The sequence below is a fragment of the Podarcis muralis genome, chromosome 17 (assembly GCF_964188315.1).
Source record: "Podarcis muralis chromosome 17, rPodMur119.hap1.1, whole genome shotgun sequence".
Classification (NCBI taxonomy): Eukaryota; Metazoa; Chordata; class Lepidosauria; order Squamata; family Lacertidae; genus Podarcis; species Podarcis muralis.
The window spans coordinates 38,562,862-38,586,056 of NC_135671.1; the positions used below are offsets into that span (position 1 = coordinate 38,562,862).

General features: G+C 45.8%; 1 protein-coding gene across 2 annotated transcripts in view; it reads right to left on the minus strand.

The window, feature by feature from the left end:
* The window catches only part of BGN (biglycan), a 45,163-nt gene that overhangs the window by 8,993 nt on the left and 12,975 nt on the right, over window positions 1-23,195 (minus strand). Inside the window, exons 1-6 of one of the 2 annotated variants that reach the window (XM_077921670.1) lie at window positions 18,403-18,424; window positions 6,904-7,152; window positions 3,534-3,646; window positions 2,122-2,335; window positions 1,166-1,276; window positions 665-758 (exon numbers count right to left, since the gene is read on the minus strand). In XM_077921670.1, coding sequence (XP_077777796.1) covers window positions 665-758; window positions 1,166-1,276; window positions 2,122-2,335; window positions 3,534-3,646; window positions 6,904-7,144 — 773 coding nt within the window. In that variant the 5' untranslated portion in view covers window positions 7,145-7,152; window positions 18,403-18,424. Of the gene's footprint in view, window positions 1-664; window positions 759-1,165; window positions 1,277-2,121; window positions 2,336-3,533; window positions 3,647-6,903; window positions 7,153-18,402; window positions 18,425-23,195 lie in introns of those variants that run through there. The other variant, XM_028711948.2, reaches the window with a different exon arrangement.

Consider the following 23,195-nt stretch of genomic DNA (forward strand, 5'->3'; position numbering starts at 1 on the left):
ATAGCCTGGGGATCCTCTTGGATCCATTGCTGTTGCTTGAGGTTCAGGTCACCTCCGTGGCACAGAGTGAATGCTGAATAAACTGGTTGGATGCTGAATAAACTGTCTACAGTAAGCCTGCAAGTTACAGTGGTACCTCGGGTTACAGATGCTTCAGGTTACACACTCCGCTAACCCAGAAATAGTACCTCGGGTTAAGAACTTTGCTTCAGGATGAGAACAGAAATCGTGCTCCAGCGGCGCGGCGGCAGCAGGAGGCCCCATTAGCTAAAGTGGTGCTTCAGGTTAAGAACAGTTTCAGGTTAAGAACGGACCTCTGGAACGAATTAAGTACTTAACCCGAGGTACCACTGTACACACATTTAACTTGTGTGCATTTGGCTTTACATGCATGGAAGAAAATTAAAAAATAAAATAAAATTGGGGTGGAGTTCCAAGAAAAATTACTTTGGCAATCCCACCCACCACTGAACCCAATCTGTTTTGGCTATACGTGGTTTTGGCTTTAGGCATGATTCCCGGAAGGCAACTCTTATGTAAGTTGTGGACCTACTGTGCTGTAAACTGTCCTGTGATCCTTGGATAAAGGGTGGTATATAAATTTAACAAATGATAAAATAAATAATAATAAACAAGCCATCTGGAGGAGCCCAGCTCACACTACCTGTAGACTTTGGAGTACCGGATCAGATCCTCTAATTCAATTGCCTGGATCTTGTTGTGGTCCAGATGTAGCTCATTTAGGGTTTCAGGAAGATCTGGTTGTTGAGGCGGAGAGAGATTATTTTTATATATCTATGTATTGTATGAAAAGATTGATAGGATTACATTTCTGTACCACTTGCCTATCCCCACGACCAGTGATTTTTTCTGGGGGGACACAGGGGTATGCATACCCCTAAACATTTTGTGAATCTAAGTTTGGCCTCATAGAGGGGCAATATTTCAATGAGAGCAGGAAAATGAGAGTACCCTTAAACATTTTTTTAGTAAAAAAGCACTGCCCGCATCACAAATCAATGTTTTTTTTATGAAATCATGTCCTCAAGCCAGGAGCATGCATTGGTCTTATAGAGCAATTGGCTACCAGAAAATTACATTAATAATAGCCAAGTAAAGCATTGCTATAAGGAGGTAGCTGTGAGAAAAAAGTCACGCACATTACCTTTAGGTACCCCTGTGAGCTTTGCTTCTGAGATCCTCAAGTAGTTCAGTTTCAGACCATCAAAGGCACCAGGTTCGAATCCACTGTTCTCCAGGGGATTCCCTCCCATCTCTGTGCGGAGAGAAAACGGGTCAGCTAGAACAAGAGCATCCCATTCTTATCAGGCCCACATTTAATGCCAACATTTGGCATCTTTTTCATTGTTTTATGTCCATTTCTCTCTCTAGGGTGGCCAGATGCAAAGGAGTATTGTTAAGCAACCTGTTGATAAGCTTTATGCTCACATAATTTTCTCTGATATATTTAAAAGGAATTCTTGGATTCTTAGTCTTGTATTTTAGTTATAATACAATTTTTATTTAATATGGTTAGTGTACCATTGAATGCAAACACATTATTTTCTATAAACTGCTTTGAACACAAACGCGTCTGTAGAAAATAAACTGATATCGACTTGGTTCGCAGGTAATGTAAAAGCCAAAACTGTGGCTTAGTGAGAACTGGTGAATGTGAAGACTCCCAGAGGGAAGATCGTGGCCATGGTGCTCTCCCCTGAGCTGCTGGTGCTACGCTGCTTGGGCTAAGCCATGGCTTGATTTAAGATAGAATGCATTCTGTTAGCCGAAACAGCTTGCAAAAATGTGTACATTAGTAAAAACAGAATACAAAATGTGTTTATCAAGAGAAATTTGCACTAAAATGCTGACAAATTTTGATGAGGATAAAATAAAATGAAACTGCAAATTGCTGCAGAAACGTGGAGGATTGAATTTAAGATTGGGGAAAGAACAAGAACCTGATGGAGTCAAGTCCTTCCATCCCTAGCAGTAACCAGTGCTTATTCTGACCAGCTCCCAACGTTCCTCAGAAAACTCATGGAATGGGACAGCTGACAAAGCATGTCTAGGGAGGAACGGCCCAGTGGGCACCAGTCCAGTAGAGCACCCTTGTCTCACCAATGCAATTCATGTTGTTGAGCCCATTGAAGACATCCTTGGAGACCTTCTTGATCTTGTTATCATGGATGCGGAGTTCAACCAAGGAGCTGGGCAGGTTAGGAGGGATCTCCACCAGGTTGTTCTTGGAGATGTAGAGTTTCTGCAGCTTGTGCAGCGGGCTAAAGGCCTTTGGGTGGATCTTGGAGATCTTATTGTTCACCAGGACCAAGGCCTGCATCCACAGAAAGAAACTGCGTGAGGAACGAGGTACGTGGGGTGGTGGTGGATGGGCATAGAACAGGGAATGGAATCCATCCTCCAGGTAACTTTGCCAGTGGCCAGGAATGGGGCAGTGAGAAAGGAAGAAACCTTCCACCATTTCAGTCCAGAAAGGGATGTATTAGGGAAGGGAAACCCAGGCTTGCATATCAGAGGTTCCAGTCTCAATCCCTTGGATTTCACCTTTAAGAATCTTGGGAAATGGTCCTTGCCTGAGACCTTGGAGAACGGCTACCAGTCAAAATAAACAGTACCCAGGGGACTTGCTCAGTGCAAGGCAGCTATTTATATCCTTAAGAGTGGGTGCTTATGTGGGGAGATCCTGACTTCAGTTCTCACAATGAGGGATAAATGCAGGAGGATTGACAGGGCACTGACCTGGTTTGTTGAGCATTCATCCTGATTTATTTGTGGGGAGCTTAGATTATGTTGCATTGAAGCAAGTGTGGCCCCGCACTTTCTAGTGCAATTCCCCACCAGCGCTTATCCACACTGACCCTTCCTCTGCTTTTCCCAGGCACAGATCCACACTTTAAAGCTTTGTGTCCTGGTGCCCTTTTATTTCCTCCAGAGCTTTCCTTGCAAAAACCTACTTCTTTAAAGCTGAATTTAAAACTGGAATTGCTGTTAGCTCTGATTCAGCTTTAAAGAGCAGGTTTTTGTGAGGAAAGCTACAGAGGAAAAGCAAAAACAGGGTGTTTGGACATGGGGCTTTAAAGCGCAAACTATGCTTGGAAAGAAGAAGTGTGCATGCACACGAAAGCTCATACCAAGAACTAACTTAGTTGGTCTTTAAGGTGCTACTGGAAGGAATTTTTTTTGTTTTGACTATGGCAGACCAACACGGCTACCCATCTGTAACTATGCTTGGAAAGGTAAGTGTGGCTAAGCCCTGTGTTGACAAGGGTGAAAAATGCAGGTGCACTCCCTAATTCTAGCAGCAGAGGGTAGTGCACAGATAAGGTGAGTAGGATGAGATGGAGATCAATGCTATCTTTTTAAAAATGTGCTTTAAGGGAGTGCAGCGAGAGTTATGGCGATCTCTCCACAGGCAGAGCAGAGAGACAGGGGCTCAAAGCCTTTGCACAAGCCTCTTTTACAATAAAGACTGAGGTAATAAGTTGAGGAGAGGAAGCTTTTGCCATACTTACATACAAGTGATGCAGCCCCTTAAAGTCATCTTTGCGTAGTTCAGTAATGTGGTTGTTCTGCAGATCCAGCAATTTTGTATCTCGCGAGATCTCCTTAGGCACTTCCTTGAGACCTGGATGAAGCAGGTGAAGAAGGATGGATAGAGGGGTTAGGAAAAGTTAATAGGGCAGGTTAAATCATTGTGGCAGTTGCTAAGCAGCCCAGAAGGACAGAGCCAGGACTGGCCCAAGATAACTTACTGCCCAAAGGGATACAGAATGGTGCAAATCAAACAGGCATGTCCCAGAATGCTTTGCACTGTTGCAGAGGATTCTGGGAGTGAAACTCTTGCACCGCAGAGATAAATTAATGACCAATTTAAAGGTAAAGGTGAAGGGATCCCTGACAGTTAAGTCCAGCCGCAGATGACTCTGGGGTTGCAGCGCTCATCTCGTTTTACAGGCTGAGGGAGCCAGCGTTTGTCCACTCTGCAGACAGTTTCTCTGGGTCATGTGGCTAGCATGACTAAGCCGCTTCTGGCGCAACAGAACACTGACACCAGAGCAGTGCACAGAAATGCCATTTACCTTCCCGCCAGAGTGGTACCTATTTATCTACTTGCACTTTTTTTGGTGTGCTTTCAAACTGCTAGGTTGGCAGAAGCTGGGACTGAGCAACGGGAGCTCACCCTGTTGCGGGGATTCGAACCGCCGACTTTCTGATAAGCAAGCCCTAGGCTCAGTGGTTTAGACCCCAACGCCACCCATGCCCCATAATGACCAATTTAAGGGCCTGCAAAAAGCAAGAGCGATGCCATCTTTGCAGCAAACAGGATTCTAAGGTGTGTTGCCACTGCAGGAGGGGAACCGACTAGTCTGGACACACGTGCTGCCTCTCATCTAGCCAGGCCCTCCCCTTGAAGTAAAAATGCAACGTCCCCTGGCTGCCAGCTCTTCCTACTCAAGACGGCATGATTTTAAAAGCCCAGAATCTGTTGAGCTATCAGAGCCACTAATCCTTTGAGGTATGTGGGCTTCCAGAAGGCTGTGCAGGGTGAGGATGCTGTGCCCACCCATCATGTCCTGCCTGGAAACCCAACAATACCTAGAACCACTTCTGGGTTAAACATGAGTTTGTTAGGCATGGATTGGGAACGCTGCTCTAACTTGTATCCTCTTTCCTGTCACTTCTGCCAACCTAATAGTTCAAAAGCACACCAGTGCAAGTAGATAAATAGGTATGGCTGCAGCAGGAAGGTAAATGGCATTTCCGTGTGCTCTGGCTTCCATCACGGTGTTCCGTTGTGCCAGAAGCGGTTTAGTCATGCTGGCCGCATGACCCAGAAAGCTGTCTGCAGACAAACGCCAGCTCCCTCAGCCTCGGCCTAAAGTGAGATGAGTGCTGCAACCCCAGAGTCGCATTTGACTGGACTTAACCGTCCAGGGGTCCTTTTCCTTTTACCTTTACCTCCTTCCTGTTAAAACGCACATGGAGAGTTTCACACACACACACACACACACACACACACACACACACACACACACACCTTGGTACTCTCCAGGTTTGCACCAATATGGGTTGCTAGAAATAATTTGGACCAAAACCAAGGGTAGGTCTCTCTCAAGCATATAATACTGTCATATTCTGACATACAAGTTTGAGAAGAACCCTCAAGTCCAAAACCATAATCACTCCTGATAAATGGGGCCATCAATGCACAGCTTCCAAACAATGTCAGCGAATACTTGGTTCCTTTTTTCTTTTCTTTCTTTCTTTTACAATTGTTGATCAGTTACCTTTATTTTATATGTCTTTTTTATATAAGACCTTGCATTTTACTCTTAGTTGGCCTCCTAATTGCTATTTTGCATAACCACCAACAGAGGGTGATAGAGCACCATTAAGACCAGGCATGTATTACAAAATATAGGGTAGCCTAAGAGCAGGGGCAGGCAACCTAAGGCCCGGGGGCCAGATGCGGCCCAATTGCCTTCTCAATCTGGCCCACAGACGGTCCAGGAATCAGTGTGTTTTTACATGAGTAGAATGTGTCTTTTTATTTAAAATGTATCTCTGGGTTATTTGTGGGGCATAGGAATTCGTTCACCCCCCACCAATATAGTCTGGCCCACCACATGGTCTGAGGGACGGTGGACTGACCAACGGCTGAAAAAGGTTGCTGACCCCTGCCTAAGAGGGTGGAACTGAAGACTGCAAAGTGGGGGGGGGGGACCTGCGGCCCTTCTGTATGGTGTAGTGGTTAGCATGTTGGAATAAGATCTGGGAGACCAGAGTTAAAACTCAGCCATGAAGCTCACTGGGTGACTTGGACCAGTCACGGCTTCTCAGCCTAACCTGCCTCTCAGGGTTATTGTGGGGATCAAATGAGGAGCCAGAGAACCATGTATGCCACTTTCGGCTCATTGGAGGAAAAGGTGGGCTATTAAAGGCAAGGAATAAGTAAAATAAAATACACTTTGACCACAACACCCATCATCCCTGACCACGCTAGCCGGGGCCGATGGAATTGGGCCAAACGGGATTTGGAGGCTCCCCTTTCCTTGTGTATAAGAGGCAGTTGGGCCCCAAGTGTGTGACTGAAACTTGGACCATGATAGCAGGCTCCATGCGCTTCAAGTTCCCCAATAATAGTTTTCAAAGTACAGGGGTACCTCTGGATGCGAATGGGATCTGTTCCGGAGCCCCGTTCGCATCCTGAAGTGAATGCAACCCACGTCTGCACGTGCGCGGGTTGTGATTCGCCACTTCCGTGCATGCCTGTGATGTCATTTTGAGTGTTTGCACATGCGCGAGCAGCGAAACCCGGAAGTAACACGTTCTGTTACTTCCGGGTCGCCGTGGAGCGTAGCCTGAAAACGCTCAACCTGAAGCATATTTAACCCGAGGTATGACTGTAATGGGCGTGGGTGGCGCTGTGGGTGGCGCAGAGCCTAGGGCTTGCCAATCAGAAGGTCAGCGGTTCGAATCCCCGTGACGGGGTGAGCTCCCGTTGCTCGGTCCCTGCTCCTGCCAACCTAGCAGTTCGAAAGCACAAAAGTGCAAGTAGATAAATAGGTACCGCTCTGGCAAGAAGGTAAAAGGTGTTTCCGTGCGCTACTCTGGTTTCGCCAGCAGCGGCTTAGTCATGACCCGGAAGCTGTACGCCAGCTCCCTCGGCCAATAAAGCGAGATGAGCGCCGCAACCCCAGAGTCGGCCATGACTGGACCTAACGGTCAGGGGTCCCTTTACCTTTTATGACTGTAATATGTTGAGCCCTTTTGTTAGCTCTGTCTACCTCACCCAGTGGCACACCACCGACTCCCTGTTTGCAACAGAACTGAGGCCCCCAGAATCCTTGGCCGCTGCTTTGCTCCCATGCTCCTACTCACCTAGGTCAGAGCATTGCACCACCCTGAGGTGGCAGTGGCAGCCAAAGGGGCAGAGGCCCGGATAGAAGGGCACGATGTCCTCAGCCTCGGCCCCTCCTGACGTAGGGAAGATGCCAGACGCCTCTTCCTCTTCTTGGACATTAGGGTCATCCATGGAAAAGTCCCAGAAGCCTCTCTGCACAAACGGCAGGTCACTGCTCACCAGACCCAAGAGGGGCATCAGCAGAAGAAGGTGTTCCATAGTGGGAGCTGCCAGGCAAGCATATGAGAGAGAGAGAGAATGACAGGAGTCAGATTGTGCTGTGAGGGACCGAAGATGTGAGATCCACAAGGCCTTTAGAATCACAGAGCGCCTTAGTGTTCATAATCGGCAGGGCCAGAATTGGCACCTGCTGTTCACTTACCTCATTGCCCACTACAGTTCTGCCCCTCCCTCCTGAAACTCTGGCCCTCAGAGCAGTCACCTCAGACTGGGCTTTCCCCCTTTTCTGTCTGGCCCAGAGAGTCTTTGTTAATGGCTTTGTTAATGGGTTAATGGCTTGGCCATTCCTGTCATGGTTCTTCTGTCAGGCGGTTCCCAGGACACAGGAAAACTGGCTTAAAATCCAACCCCTACTAGACCCATGAATTTAGGGGTTTGCTTAAATTCTTACCCTTTACTGAATCAAGAAATTTTAGGGGAGCCTTGCCTCCCCAACTTATAATAATAATATTGTCCATGTAACTGTCCTTAAACTATGTTAACGTGTGGAGAGCTGTGCCCTGGCCTGCCTTGTCTCCCTTTGGTCTTTTGTACAGCACTTCCTGCTCTGGTACTGGAGGTGAGAGGGGCAGGGGATGTCTCCACAAGGAACAGACAGTATGGATGTAAAGATGAGAGAGAACAGGCTCATCCAGACTTTCTTTTGTGCTGCGTTTCCAGGCACAGGTCCATGCTTTAAAGTTCTGGGTCCGAGCTGTGGAAAACCTGAATTGCCTAGAAAGCGCAGACCAGAAGGTAGGTGTGGATGAGCCCAGAAAAGAGTGTTCAGCTCCACTCCTGTTTACATAGGATGTAAGTCAACCTGCTGCTGTTTTACATGGAAGCAGCACAAATATGGCTTCTGACATCACATCTACGTAAATTTGGCCATTTCCTAACCTACTTTACAAGGTTGTGGTGAAGATAAAAATGTAGAAAGTACCACATATCGACCTGCAAACTGCTTGGAGGAAGGATGGGATGTGTACATGTCTGTGTGTTCATGCGTGTGTGCCTGCCTGTGTTTCCAGGTATTAATGTATTAATGTACTGTGATAGGAATTTTATGGTCTTAGATATATGGCAATGTTCATAACCGCACATACATAGATCAACACAGGAAGACCAACCTGGAACCATTTTGATTCCTAAACTGACCAAATGATTTCTCTGCAAGGTCAAACTGGAAAAGTCTCCCCATTGTCTCTTTCCTCACAAATCCTGTCTTAAGGACACATTTAAGATATGAATAAGGTGTGAGCCTGTGACCTGGCCAGGGAAATAAGTATTTTACCAATACAAAAGAATGGCCAGGCTCCCCGGGAAATCCAATCAAGTAACTTGCCAGACAGGAGATAAACTGTGACAGGAGAAAAACAACATTTAAATATCTGTGATGCATGTGTATGTTTCTGGGGGTGGTCTTGATCTAGAGGAGGGGAATTTCAAAACTCTTTATAAGCCCTTGCACAGCATTTTTCTGGGTCCTCCTCCTTTCCTGCGAGTGAGGGGAGCACCATGTTGCAACAGATCAATAAAGATCAAGCTTACTAGCTGCTTTGCTTCTCAATATTCTCTGGTTGGCCTCTGTTATTCTCTCCTACCAATAGGGAACCTATGTAAGGACTCTATATGGGCTCTTGTGTCCCCCATAAGGGAATAAGGGCATATTTTATTTACAACAGTACTTCAAAGTGAGGCCTCAATACTGTAAACTTGTTACTGGAACATTGCAAATGGATCATTGGCAGCAGTTTGCTTCTCAGATCTGCTCCAAAAAGGGTAAATTTGGATCAAATAGAGTGAGAAGAAATGCAGGCTTGCATTTTGGTGACAATGACGTTGTGTAGATGCTGCAACAAACTGCATGCATGAAAAGCGCCACAATAAAAGCACCCTGTTTCTATTTTTGTGGCCCTCTTGTTGCACACCCACCCTGCACATGGTAGGAGATTATGCTCTAGGCAAGACTAGGCTGTATGGTAAATAACCGTGCTTGCTAATGAATATATAACGATATAAATCCAGTAAGTAAATGGTTGAGGGAGACATGAATTGAATGAGGTACTTCCTAGTGACTTGACTATGTCAGGAATTGAAAAACAGGGTGGGGGTGTGCCTGAACCATGAGGGATTGATGAGGGAGCTATGAGTAAGTATCCACAGGAAGGAAGTGTGTATGTAAGAGTGTGGCCAGTTGCAACACAACTGACTGTGCACAAAGATCTCTTGAATCTGCCCGCAGGGGATCCTGGCCTGTGGTCCTGGCCCACCAGGACTGTGTGTGTGTGTGTGTGTGTGTGTGTGTGTGTGTGTGTGTGTGTCAGACCCTGTAGTTTGCAGCTGCATTTGGTTGCCCTCTATTCAGTCTGCGACTTGGAACAGGGCAGCACACAGCTGTAACATTGCTCCTCTGAGGATGCCAACTGGTTTCTGCCAAGACTCATTTGAAAACATTAGTAGAGAGGGTTTGCCTTTTTCTGACTGCACAGGAAACATTACTGGGACCTGGGGGCGATGAGGGGGAACCTATTGGGAAGGCTAAATGCCAGCTGCGGAGGTATAAGTGTGTGTGTGTGGTTTCAATGCATAGCCCACCATACGCTAAACAAAGGAAGGTAATAAGGTTAGGGTCACTGCCACGCACAGCCCACTCCTACAATTCTCAAGCCAATATCTCTTATGGAAAACAATGAATTTGAGGGAGTACCTTTCCCTCAGGCTTCCTTTGTATTTGGGACACTATCTTGATCTCTACCCCAGCCCTCGCTAAGCCCTCCAGATGTTGTTGAACTGCAACTCCCAACAGCCTCAACTAGCACAGCCACGCTGCCTGCAGCTGATGGGAACTGTAGCTCAACAACACCTGCAGAGCACCAAGTTGGTGAAGGACGTTCTACCCTGAGATTCTTCCATAGCGCCAGTTGTTTCTCTGTGCTTTTGGAGATCCCTTGCTGCAAGTCTTCCACTCCCCACCTCTGGTTTGTGGTCATAGAAAAAGGCAATGTCTTCTGCGAAGAGGTTGCTCCCCCCCCCCCCTTGTATTTCTGTGTTGTACTTTTATGTTGTGAACCGCCCTGAGACCTGCAGATGAAGGGTGGTATACAAATAATAATGTGACCGAAATAAGGCAGTTTGTTGCCACGTGGTTTACTACTGGGCTACCTTTTTGTTCTTCTCTAAGACTCTTGTGTCATCAGGGGTTTGGCCTTAGCAGAACAATATTTGCAGTTCGCTTCTCCCAGCTCCAAGCAACCTTTAAACAGATTTTTCCTCTCTGTGGTGGCTACTATACTGTGGTGACCTAATCTCACATCTGGTCTATGACATCTGTATCATCTGCCTTGGTGGCCTTCCCTCTGCAGTCAGCTCAGGAAGCTAAACTAATATTTCTTATTCTTCAGCTGTCGTCATGTTATGTCTTTCCTTGAATCCTTACGCTTGCTGACAGTCAACGTCAGGAGTCCAGTCCTCAGGGTGATGGTGCCAAATGTGGGTTGCACACAGGGCTTTTTTTCCAGCTGGAACTGAACTCTCTCAGGTGGGTGCCGTTGCCTTTATAAGAAAACAAGGGAGGCACCTCTTTTTCTAGAAAAATAGCACTGGTTGCACCACATCCCTTCCTTTGCCCCCTCCTCTCTTTATTTTTAGAGCATTTCTACAGAGATTTTCACTTTGATTCTGCTTACCTTCAGATATGTTACACACCTTTGCAGTGATAAACTATAGAATGAGAGAAGGGAAGATACTGAACGAAGGGGAAATTGTCGTACTTTAAAGCTCAGTAACATGTGTGTTTCAAATCTTAATAAACATGTAAGAGAAAAATATTCTAGTCCTCACATTTACTTTTTTAAAAAATCCCTCTCTCTGTCCCTGAGAATAGTTGTCTCCAGTGCTTTCTTCTCTAGAAAAACAGGTGCCGGCACTCACCATTAAGTTTAGTTACAGAAAGTGTCACGCTTTTTAACAACAAAAAAGAGGTGCTGGTACTGTGTACCCCTGAGTACCCCCTGAAAAAGAAGCAGCAGCAGCACTGCTTGTCTCCATGCTGAAGCCCTTTGGCACTACTGAGACATTGCTTCTCTTTAATCAGAGGGAAATGAAATTAGGACAGCGGCTGCTTCCAGACAACCTGCTTATTGGGTGTTCATCCTGATTTGTTTACACAGAGCTTGTGAAGAGGTAAGATGACACTGGTGCTTGTTGAGCATCCATTCCTATATATTTCCCCATCATTTTCCATATTGCAAGAAGTCTGTTTTTTGTTTCGGAGGAGGAAGCATTTTTTGTGCATGCAAGAATTCTGAATCAACTTTAATTGGTTTGTATTGTGTTCTTAAATTTTGTGTGGTTGCATGTCTGTTCAGAGTGCCTTTTGGCAAGCAGACAAAGTATAAATGGCTGAAATCACCCACCCCTTCATTTGCCATTCAGCTCTCCCCTCACTGTTGTCAATTATTGAAAATTGTTCTTTATCCAAGGCATGTAGGCTGTAAAAGCCCTCTGGGTGGGGAGGGAGGTGACCTCTCTGTTCCAGGCAGCACCTAATGTACCCATGGCTGGTAATCATTTTGAGCACTGGGATTTGGAGAGCTTTATATGTTAAGTATGGGGGGCCCACCCAAGACATTTTGCTGGCTGAGGCAGAAAAATCCTGAAATGGCAGCACATACCCTTTCTTCTATTTAACAGGGGACTTGGTCTACCAAGAAAGTCTCCTGCACAAACTCTGTCAATGATTGGAAGCAGCACAAGAGCTTTCCTGTTTAATTCCAGTGAGGTTTTGCTGAGATAATAGAATCACAGAATTGTAGAGTTGGCAGGGACCACAAGGGTCATCTAGTCCAGCCCCCTGCAATTCAGGAAACATTTGCCAAACATGGGGCTCAAACCCACAACTCTGAGATTAAGAGTCTCATGATCTACTGACTAAGCTACCCCAGCCACTGAATAGTGTGCCCCATGGGACAGACTTGCACTGTCTCCCACTCTTAATTCCACTCTTAATTCCACCTGGTTGCATTAAATAGAATATCTTTTCCACTGGCTCAGCTGTTAACATTTGCTCTTTTCCTACCAGAGCTATCTCCATCAGAAACCACTCAAGCTGGTGCTTAGAGAAGCATTACCTAGCGTCATATAAACCAGGAGGTTACTGACTTGCATCTTCTACTCCATGGGTAGGCAAACTAAGGCCCAGGGGCCAGATCCGGCCCAATCGCCTTCTAAATCTGGCCCACGGATGGTCTGGGAAACAGCGTGTTTTTACATGAGTAGAATGTACCCTTTTATTTATAATGCACCTCTGGGTTATTTGTGGGGCCTGCCTGGAGTTTTTACATGAGTAGAATGTGTGCTTTTATTTTAAAAGCATCTCTGCGTTATTTGTGGGGCATAGGAATTCATTCCCCCCCCCCCAAAAAAAATATAGTCCGGCCCCACACAAGGTCTGAGGGATAGTGGACCGGCCCCCTGCTGAAAAAGTTTGCTGACCCCAAAATCTACTCTTTTGTGTATGTGTGTGCTTAAAACATCTTAGAATCCTTGTGGTTCACCAATGTGCTGTAAATGTGTGAAACAAAAATGTACACCTTTTGAAGATGGGAGGCAAAGTGCATACAGATAAAAGTTGTTTCCATATTTGTGTGGCTTATAAAGATCCACTGTTCCTGTATGCATGTTTGGCAAGTTCGCTTCCACACATTCCCAGTCCTGTGTTTGCTACCAGTACCCAGGCATAGTGATTTCCACTCACCCTCCAAGTACATATAAGCACCTTATGCCTATTCTGTATGGCAGGTGTACCTCCAGACAGATGAATGGTGGGCAAGTCATCCATGTTTAGGGTCGTCATTGCCAAAAAAGAGGGTGCAAATTTGCATATGGTCATTTAGAAATATTTAGAAATAATAAATACATCTGGGAAGGATTACTGTCATTGAAACAGAAACACATTTCACCATGGTAGAAGAGATGCCACACAACTGATATGCCTGCTTCCTCTGCTGACCAGGTGCTGCTAACTGTTGATAGGAAGTTTCAAGGCTCCCTTTCTATCGCTCCTTATCTTTTCAGCCAGACTTGGGACAGGACAGCCTTCCCAAGGGAGGACACCTTCAAAGAGAGGCCTGTCCTCTGGCAGCCCTTCAGAATGGAGGATTGTCTTCTGTATAGCAGCACACACAAGACACCCTGTCCGCTTTTCCCATTGCATATAGTTTCCTATAGCAAGCCAAATCAGCACTGTTTATAGCTATAGAAGTTTATAGACACCCGGTCCTTAAGAAAGGAGAGTTCCTTTGCCTAGGTTGTGGCGTCCTGTAATTCCCTGGGGCTGAGAATAGCAGGACTGTAATTTACCAGCTATTTTCGCCTGCCTCCTGGCCTGTAGTGGTCAGAAAGAGACACATCCCTTGCCTCCCCAACCCCACCCCCCACGAGGGTTTCTTTGGACTGTGCTGGATGGGCAGGAAAACGATGGGAGCCTGCCATCGATTTAGTTGGCACTTCTCTCTCTCTCTCTCTCTCTCTCTCTCTCTCTCTCTCTCTCTCTCTCTCTCTCCACACCCCACTCCCTACCAATTCCCCCAGGTCTTTAGATGTGGAAAATTATAGCAAGTCATCATGGGTTTCCAGATGGCAATGCCTGCCGAGAGGTGAGATCATTGTGACTAGCTTGTACAGGTCCCACGCCCGCTCTCTTACTGTAAGGAAGTAGGACTCATGTGAGCTGATGTCATGCAGTGAGTGTGCTGTGCAAAGTCTCTCCACTGTCAAAGCAGGCTTGCCTGCTTTTCATTTCTATTTGGACATGGGGGCTGATTATATGTATATGTTTTAAGCCCGGATTGGTGGACTATTTCTATGGCAGGTGTGAGCCAGGGGCAGCCAATGTGGCACTCTCCAGATGTTGCTGTACTCCAACTCCCACCAGCCCCTCCTTGCAGTGCCAGTGGTCAGGGATGATGGGAACTGTAGTCCAACAGCATCTGGCTCCCTGCCCCAAGTGAGCTGATTATGTTTCTTTTTTGTTCTGTTTTGTTAGCAAAAAAAAAAAAAAAAGTACAAAGAGTTTCCCATTTTTTATGTCAAGATCTTTGGCTCTTATAGGCAGCAGTGTATTTGGTCAAAGTCCAGGTCCCACAGTTCAGGGAGTTGGGGGCACCAAGAGTGGGGGAAGGGGGGCAGCTGGGCCTGTCCATAGTTACAGGTGCCTATTTTATTATTTTTACTTCTAAAATGCACAACAAATTGTGCTTATTCTTAAGGAAGCATGTTTAGCAGGAGGGCAGCAGAAGCCAACCCCATTTTATTCACATAGCCATGATGGTAGCATGATTTAAATGAATTTAATATGCAAAAACTGCACATGCTCAGAGTATTTTTTTAAATAATCAGGGTTGGCTAGGGTTGCCATATTTCAAACAGTCAAAATCCAGACAGATTTCCAAATGACAGTGGAAACATTGTGTGCTTCCCTTCAGCACTGGAGACTAAGATGCAAGAAGTTCTTTCAGTGAGGACGACCACCACTTAGGATCTAATCTTAAAAGCCATGTTCATGAAGTATCTTTTCCAGACTAGATTTGGAAACTTCAAGCAAAAGGTCATTAATTCTTCCCAGCCCAGGGTCCTAGATTTCGCCAGGTGGAGCCTCCCTATTATTACTCTGTGTCGTGGACACATCTGTGTGAATGCTGCAATTCTGCAGGGGTGCAGAAAAAGTAGAGTGTGTGGCAGTTGGCGGACTAAGATTTCCATCAGCCAAGAGTGCCCCGCTTAACTTTTTGATCCTCACCATCGCAGTGATACATTATGGGAAAAGAAGGAAGCTTGCAACATGATGTCAGGCGACTGGCAGGTTTGGCCCATGGAGGCCTGGTAACCTTCAGATCTAGCTCTCATACCAAAAGTGATTCTTCACCTTTGTTTTAAGAACTGGTGACGGGTTGCTCATTTTCTTCCTCTGTTCCCTTTCCCTTTTTCTTTTGTGTAGTGTTTTTTACATGGTAAGCATGAAGGTAGGGACTCTCTTGTTTGTTATGTGTTATGTACTGAGCTGAATCCTAGATCAATAGGATCCAGAATGCAGCAGTCTGATTGGTTCGCAGGAGCCACCCAATCCAGCTCCAGGTGGAAGGGAATCAGCGACTTGATTGGCCTGCAGGAACAGCCAATCAGAGACCTGGATGAAGTGAATCAGCAACCTGACTGGCCTGCAGGAGCAGCCTGAAATTAGCCAATCACGCGGGGCCCATTGTGTAAATAATGTATATTTAGCTAGACAGTTTTGCGGAAAGTTTCATTCATTGCTACTATGAGCTGAATAAAGAACATGAAATTCACACTCGACTCCGAGTATATTTCAGTAAGCCACTCTGGGAAGTTTTCCAGCTGCAAAATGGGGTAAACGTGCTTTAAAGAAATAAACGCAGAAGTAGGTAGCAAAAATGAGGAGGAAGGTTTTGTCTCAATCCCTGGATTCTTGTATAGTAAGAGAAAGCATGGTTTGCTCAGGGCTGCGATTCCCAGTTAGGGCCTCTGTCTCACGATGCTTCAGGGTCAGGAGCCAAGAGTGGAGACCTAGCCAAAGGTACGCCTGGAAACTGCAAATTCTGAACCGGCGTCTGAAATTAGCAGAAAGTCTGAGCAAGGAGCTGTTACCTTTGGAGAGGAGGCTGTGCTAACATACACTGCTCTGCTGATGGATCCCCCTTTTTCCTTGGACACTTGCCTTTCTGCAGAGTGTGCTTTTATTTTCTCCATCACCCCCCCTTAAAAAAAAAATAATACTGTTTAAAGAGGCAAAGGTTTACAACATTACTACAGGTTCCAGAGACAGGGAATTTTCTGTACAGAGCCAGAGGCTCAAAGTTTCCTGGATGGCTCAAAGCTGGAAGCTCTTTTCCCTAAACCTAAATGTATGGCGAATTTGGGTTGTGAGATTGCCCAGTGCTTAAAGGGACTCTCTTCTTTCTCTGGGCTGTGCCCTAACCCTTTCCTCCTAATCCTAAATCTAAACCTTGGCTCCCACAGAGAGTGACCAGCTGCGCAGGTTAGCAGATTTAAGGCACCTGCACCTTAAATCAAGGATGGGGAACTAGATGGTCCTCTTGCTCACAGGCCTCAGCAGACGTTTTGAGATTTTAGAGGACAGTGTAACAGAATGCTGGTGCGCCTGCCCATTCTAAGAAAATCTTCAAATCAGAGCAATATCCTCAGCTTCAAGACTGGGCAGAGATTGTTTCCCATCAGCTGAAGTCCAAAAGATCTGGAGGATACCAGGTTAGTGAAAGGTGGTTTCCCATATTAAATAGTGCTACTACCAATATTTGGTGCCCCTAAATTATACCTTCAGTTTTTCTTAGAACTGAAAACCCATATTCTAGAAACAAAATGGCAATTGTCTCTTTTTTTAGTTTCTGGCTCAAACGCATGTCTATGCCTGGAAGGTAGATTATCCAAACTCTGAGCTGGTTTGGGACAGAGGCAGCTTTAGGCAGCAGGATTTAGGAGGATGGCAGGAAATGCTGTCTGAATGGTGTAGCAAGACATCTGAAAGCAGGAGTTTGAACTTTAGGCTGGCAGGGTCTGGCTTGGTTTTTTTTCCTGAGCCCCAAGGGCCAACAAATGGAGCAGGGGACAAAATTTCCCTATGGAAAAATGTGCTGGGTATTAAGAATTAAAGAAAATAGTACCTCTGAGCACATATGCAGGCCAGGAATTTGTGATCAGTACCAGAACCAAACTCACATCCTTCCACACCAAATTCCACTCCTTTCCAACCAAGCATTCCTTTTCAATAATCTTTCTTTTTGGGAAGGGATCTTTTTAATTGATATTGTTAGAAAATTGGAAGACAGAAATACTTGTCAATCCACTGCAAACCACCCAGAGTTCTGCCAGTAGATCCCAATCTATGTTCTTGCCACCCCCGATTTGAAATGTTGGCTCTAGAATAGAGGAAGGTGCCATTTGGGTTCTGCTTGGGCAGCAAAAAGTATTTGACAAGCACAGCTTTGATATTTTGCAGAACAGAATGGTTTGGCTGATCCATTCTTACAGCTTCTATGGAGTCAAGAGGTCTTTTGCCAAACTAGAATTTAAGAACAAGCTGAATGAAGTCTATAAACAGTATTGTTCCCTGGTACACCCCAACTAAATGTCAGCAGAGCCTGAAAAATTATTTAATAGCTTTGCCAACAAATTCCCTTTGAGGAAAGCTTATACCCTCTTTTAGTTAACATAATCTGCTGTTTTAGATGGAAGATTTACCAATAGAATAATAGAATTGTAGAGTTGGAAGGGACCCTGGTTTTTTCTAGCCCAACTCCCTGCAATGCAGGAATCTCAGCAGAGAATCAGTAGGGCTGCAGTTGCAGAACAGGATAAATCAAGTAGGTATTCACAGAATTATTTCATTGTCCTATGTGTGAGGATTATGAGGAGTAAGGGTTTGGGTCCTATCTGCAGAAAACTGATTTTCTGTTTTCAAAGAGAAACAGAAAATAGATCTTTCTGTTTTCAAGAGACTGTCAACAAAGTGGCTAATTTTTTGTTAGCCTTGATGAAACCAAAGGGAACATTTAATGGCTATACCACTTTCCTTCTGTATACTTTGGATCAATTATATTTTGGTTTGTGCAGTTATGGATCAGTTCAATTTTATCTTGCCTGCTTTATTTAAGTATGATTTCTGTCAATTTTGTTGTGGACTACAGCTGAACAAACACCTTTCTAAATACAAAATATCACAGGAAACTGAGCAGCTTCCAAATTTAATGGATATGACTCAGAATACAGGGTTTGGAGGCATGTGAAAACAGAGCTGATCTGAATGTACTTTGGGAAACGTATCTGGCTTGAACCTGGAGATGGGGAACATCTTCTCTTCTGCCCTGTATTCATCACATGCAGCACATCTCCGTTCTGCTACAGTTTGTCTTCCACCAGAAACTATGTTATTTGACTTGCTGTGCCAAAATAACTTAACTTGTGCAATTTACATAATTAATTACATAAGTAATTAATCCCTGCATCCCTATTCCCGGGCAACTCTTAACTGGCCAAAATGCTCATTCTAATTACACACTGGTGCTATCCAGACACTCCTCCTCTCTCATTTGTGCAAAGAAGGCATGCAGGGAGGGTGAAGGTCTTGCAAGGGCAGCTCAAGCGACTCCTGCCCTGTACTGCCAGTGTGTCAGGAGGGAAGCGTGCATCCCAGTCTACAAATTTAGCGCACAGAAGCATACCTTTGATCCTTTTATAAGAAGCCTTCTGTTGACACTCATCACGAGCCCCACCTGCCCTGCTCACTGAAGCCACTAAAGAGAGCCTTCCTGCATGCCCCAGCTTGATCTCCTCCTCCTCAGGGATGTTCTCAGGTGGCAGGGAGAACGTCACATGCCTGAATGCTCCTTCACATGTCAATCACTGTACATGAAAAGTTAACACTGCCACTTCCCATTCGCAGACATGTCTAGTGCAAATTATTTCCCCCATTATAACTCAGAGCTTTAAATTTTAGGCCAGCCACCTCATTTTTACTTGTACTGGCATATTAAAAGCAAGCAGGCATGCCAGATAAATTGTACACAGGGTGACAAAGAAGATGTCAAAAGTGACATCAAATGTCATATTTCAAAGGTCACGTGTACATGCATGAGATGGCTTGGGCTGCTTTTGGGGAAACTGTCACAGCTCTCCAAGTAATGTACCTTTGGAAATGCGTTACACCAGAGGTGGAGAGCTTGTGTGGTCTTCCAGTTGTTGTTGGACTACAACTTCCACCATCTTTGACAGTTAGCCATGCTGACTGAGACTCCAACATCTGGAGGGCCACAATTTCCCCATCCCCACAATACACAAATAAAGTGGCCACATTCAAACATCACAACAAACTAGAGTCAAGCCACTGTCATCAACTTGTCCGCCATTACTAATTTTTTCATCACGCTTAATTGAAATAATGACCCATTTTAAAAATATTTTGAAGAAAATCCAAGATTTCCCTGGAACACTATTTGAAAATTATTGTTGGAAATTATGATGGCCCACTTTTTCTTGGATCAGCAGAAGCTGCAGAGGGGTGAGCTTGTGTGCTAAAGACTCCCTTCCCCCACTGGTAGGCTTACTCGGTTGCTATTGGTGTCCTCCTTCCAGGGTTTGTGGCTGGTTGGATCAGTCAGGTACTAGGGCCTGACAGGACTGACCTGCCCCTGCCATTCCTCTCTGCCTCTGGGTGCAGTAAGAAGGGAAAGGGCTCAAGCAGCATGTTCTAGCAGAGGGCAAGGTCCTTAGGTGTTTTGCAGGCCCAGCAAAAATTTATGAAGGCTCTCCCGATGAACAGGGTGATCCTGAAGCCTCACGGCACAAATGTCACCTCTGCCCCTTAGAAACTCAGGCACACACTCAGCCTTTTGCTGTTCCACACTTGAGATGAACAATTAATCATAGGAAGGTTTTATTTGTAAGCTGGTTATTGTTTTGTTTTGCTGTTCAGAGCTGTTTTTGTTTGTTTAAAATCCATGGTATTTTATTTTATTCTTTGCATTTATTACAGGCTACCTCAATCTCTGTCGAGCCATGCATAGAATTCCAGGGGGCCTGACCCTCAACCCAGGTGTGTGCTCCTTTTGAAAATTAAAGTTGCAGCAGAGGCTGTTGTAGCTTTAAGAAATATGGTTTATTCACATATTTACACCTGAATTTAGATGGAGGGTGTTAAGTTGTGGGCAAACATATCAGACGACACAGCGATTCTTCCAAAGCAGCTCTTTATTTGTAAGCTGGAACAGAACTGAACTGAGGAGCTCAGTCAGACTGCTTATATAGGGCTCCACTAGAATGCAACAGTAACCATTTTCTGTAACTAGCCAATCACTGAACGTCACTTTCGATCCTTCATTTGCATACAAACTATCCAATCACTGAACGTCACTTTCGATCCTTCATTTGCATAACTATCTACAGTATCCCCCTGCTGGCCCAGGGTGAGAACTTCAGTACATAACAGAGGGAGTCCAGATCTTACAGCATGGTCATCTCAGGAGGTCATCTCAAGATGGCTCTGCCCTTTGTTCTCAGCTACTCCAAGGCTCCTTCCAAAGGCCCCCCAACTCTTCCTGTGACAACTCATCCCGTTATCCTGGCAACCTTCCGAATCCCCTGTCTCTGTTTAACATCTCAGGACAAGGGACAGTTCTCCTGCATTGCCAATGGCCCTCAATGGCCCTGTACTGGTTCTCAACGGCCAGAGCTTGCCAGGTCGTCTTCCTTAGGCTAGCCAAGGAATCCCTCTGCAGCTGGTATTTTCCCTTCATATCTCAGATAATCAAAACCCTACCATTTATTAATTTCTAAGGTTTAGAGGTGCCCCCCCCCCAAGACCTATAACAATTTTATCATACACCATCTTGAGCACAGTTCTCTTTGGTCAGTTGAATGGTGGGACATGGTTGGCGCTGTGGTCTAAACCACTGAGACTTGGGCTTGCTGGTCATAAGTTTGGCAGTTGTAATCCGTGCGACAGAGTGAGCTCCTCTTGCTTTGTCCCAGCTCCTACCAACCTAGCAGTTTGAAAGCATACCGGCATGAGCAGATAAATGCCATATTTTCTCGAGTCAAAAAAGTATTTGCTGGTGAATGTAAATGTGCCATCGAATCTAATGCACACCTTTTCGCAACGTAATTTGTCCAAAAAAGGTAAGCATTAGATTTGAGTAAATACAGTAGGTACCACTGTGGCAGGAAGGTAAACGGCGTTTCCATGTGCTCTGTCACTCGTCACGGTGTTCCATGCGCCAAAAGTAGTTTAGTCATGCTGGCCACATGACCCAGAAAAGTTGTCTGCGCAAAACAATGGTTCCCTCAGCCTGAAAAGCAGAGATGAGTGCCACACCCCAGTAAATTTGACTGGACTTAACCGCCCAGGGGTCCTTTACCTTTACCTTTAGTTGAATGGCATGTTAAAAAAAGAAAACTTTAGAAGCCATGCTCTTTATTTATACACATAAGGATTTGAACGTCTTAAGTGTGTGCACATACACACACCATGAGCCCACAATGTGTGGAGTGGCCATTAGATACGAATGAACCTTTAATCCCTTCCAGTTATGAATCTGAAGTAAGCAGCAGTGGCGTAGCGTGGGTTGTCAGCACCCGGGGCAAGGCAAGTAATTTGCGCCCCCTAACCCGTGGATTTGCGCCCCCTAACCCGTGGATTTGCGCCCCCTAACCCTAACCCCCAGGTGTTGCGCCCGGTGCGGCCGGCACTCCCTGCACCCCCCACGCTACGCCACTGGTAAGCAGTGAAGGTGAGGGGCTTATATTTGAGTCGTCTGCCTTGGGAATTAAAATGTCTTGGGCCATCCCTATGCTCAGTTTATTTTTATTATAAATTTGTATCCTGCTTTTCCAAAATTGTTGGAGGCGACTTTTCTAGAAGCTATAACTTTAGAAAGAGGCCTTCTCTCTCAGTCAGCCTCCCTCTCTCACCCACTTGTTATTTTGCAAAAGCCTGATGAAACTGGCTGTGCTGAAGAGTGCCCCTCAGGATGTTGGGACTCAACACAATAGTATTTTGCACACCTTCTTTCCTTCTTTTACCTGGAAGGGCCCACTATTCTTCTATGCTCTCAACAGCAACCTGCCATAACAGCTCAGGTACGCTTCCCACCCCTCATTTTACCTTCATGCTGTGAAAGGTGGCTTGATTTTTATTTCTTTTAAGTCATGCTACTGTTGTGGGCACCGGAGCAGGGCATGGGGGGAAAGGTGGCCACGCACTCAGCACAGCAGATTGTCTCTCTTGGAGCAGCCCAGAACTTGAATTATGGCCTTTCCTTGTAAGAAAAGAGCTGCTTCCAGTAAAAGCTGCTCTCCGCACAGGCCACAGCCAACAATTACAGGAGGCTGGCGTCTCTGCCGAAGCGCTTCACATCCCTTCCAAATCCACAGCCCCCTCAGAGCCCACAATAGAAGCCTTTATATCCCAAGATCCGAGTGTTTGCGATTACAGGCGGGGTCACACCCAGTTCTCCGTTCCAGTTTTGGAGCAGACGCCAGGATGGTGGAAAACTCTCCCTCCCTGGCATCTGGGTCCGCTCATGCAGCACTAGGCAGAGACAAAACACAAGCAGGAGTGACCAGTGGAGTTTGGGGGGGGGGGGGAGAGAGAGAGAGAGAGAGAGAGAGAGAGAGAGAGAGAGAGAGAGAGAAGATACTAGGTGAGGGAGTAGCAGGCTGGCCCTGATGCCTTGATCACTGTGGCAGAAAATCCCAATGCCATCATCTCTCTTCCATTCATTAACGTGGGGCAGGATTCGTCAGGATGTTCTCCTATGCAAGCCTGACTGACATGGGGAGAGTCATGAGAGCATGATTTAGTATCTATACCAGGGGTCTGCAACCTTTAAGACAAAAAGAGCCACTTGGACCCGTTTCCGAAGGAAAAAACAACTGGGAGCCGCAAAACCATTGCAACATTTAAAGCATGTGCGCCGCTGCCCTCCGATCTGACAGCGGGCGGGAAGGTGACGTCGGGACAGTGCGTGACTAACGCACGCACCGCCCCATGCGACGTCACAGCCAGTACAGCGCCCGCCACAGTGGGGAGTGTCGGGGCGCACAATGCGCCTCCTCCCCTCACTAGTATCCGCCCCGGAGCCGCGGCAAAGGTGTAAAAGAGCCACATGCGGCTCCGGAGCCGCGGGTTGCAGACCCCTGATCTATACAGAGTAAGAAAACCTGTGCAACTCAACTTGCACAATTTACATAAATCAAAGATTTCAGCTACAATTTGATTCCACCAGTAAACAAACACAAAAATTCTGAATATGCTTGTCATTATTATTGTTAAGCATTTACTTGACACTTAAAAAATGCAGAGCACCCTACTATCTTGGCCTGTTGTTACAACAGACCCATGAAGTAGAAATTAATTAATATTCTTGTTTTACAGATAAGCAATTTAGTTTTAGAGAAAGTTACTTATTTACTGGGCATCAGAGGTTGTGAAGGAAGTTGAGCAATGGTCTTAGAGCTC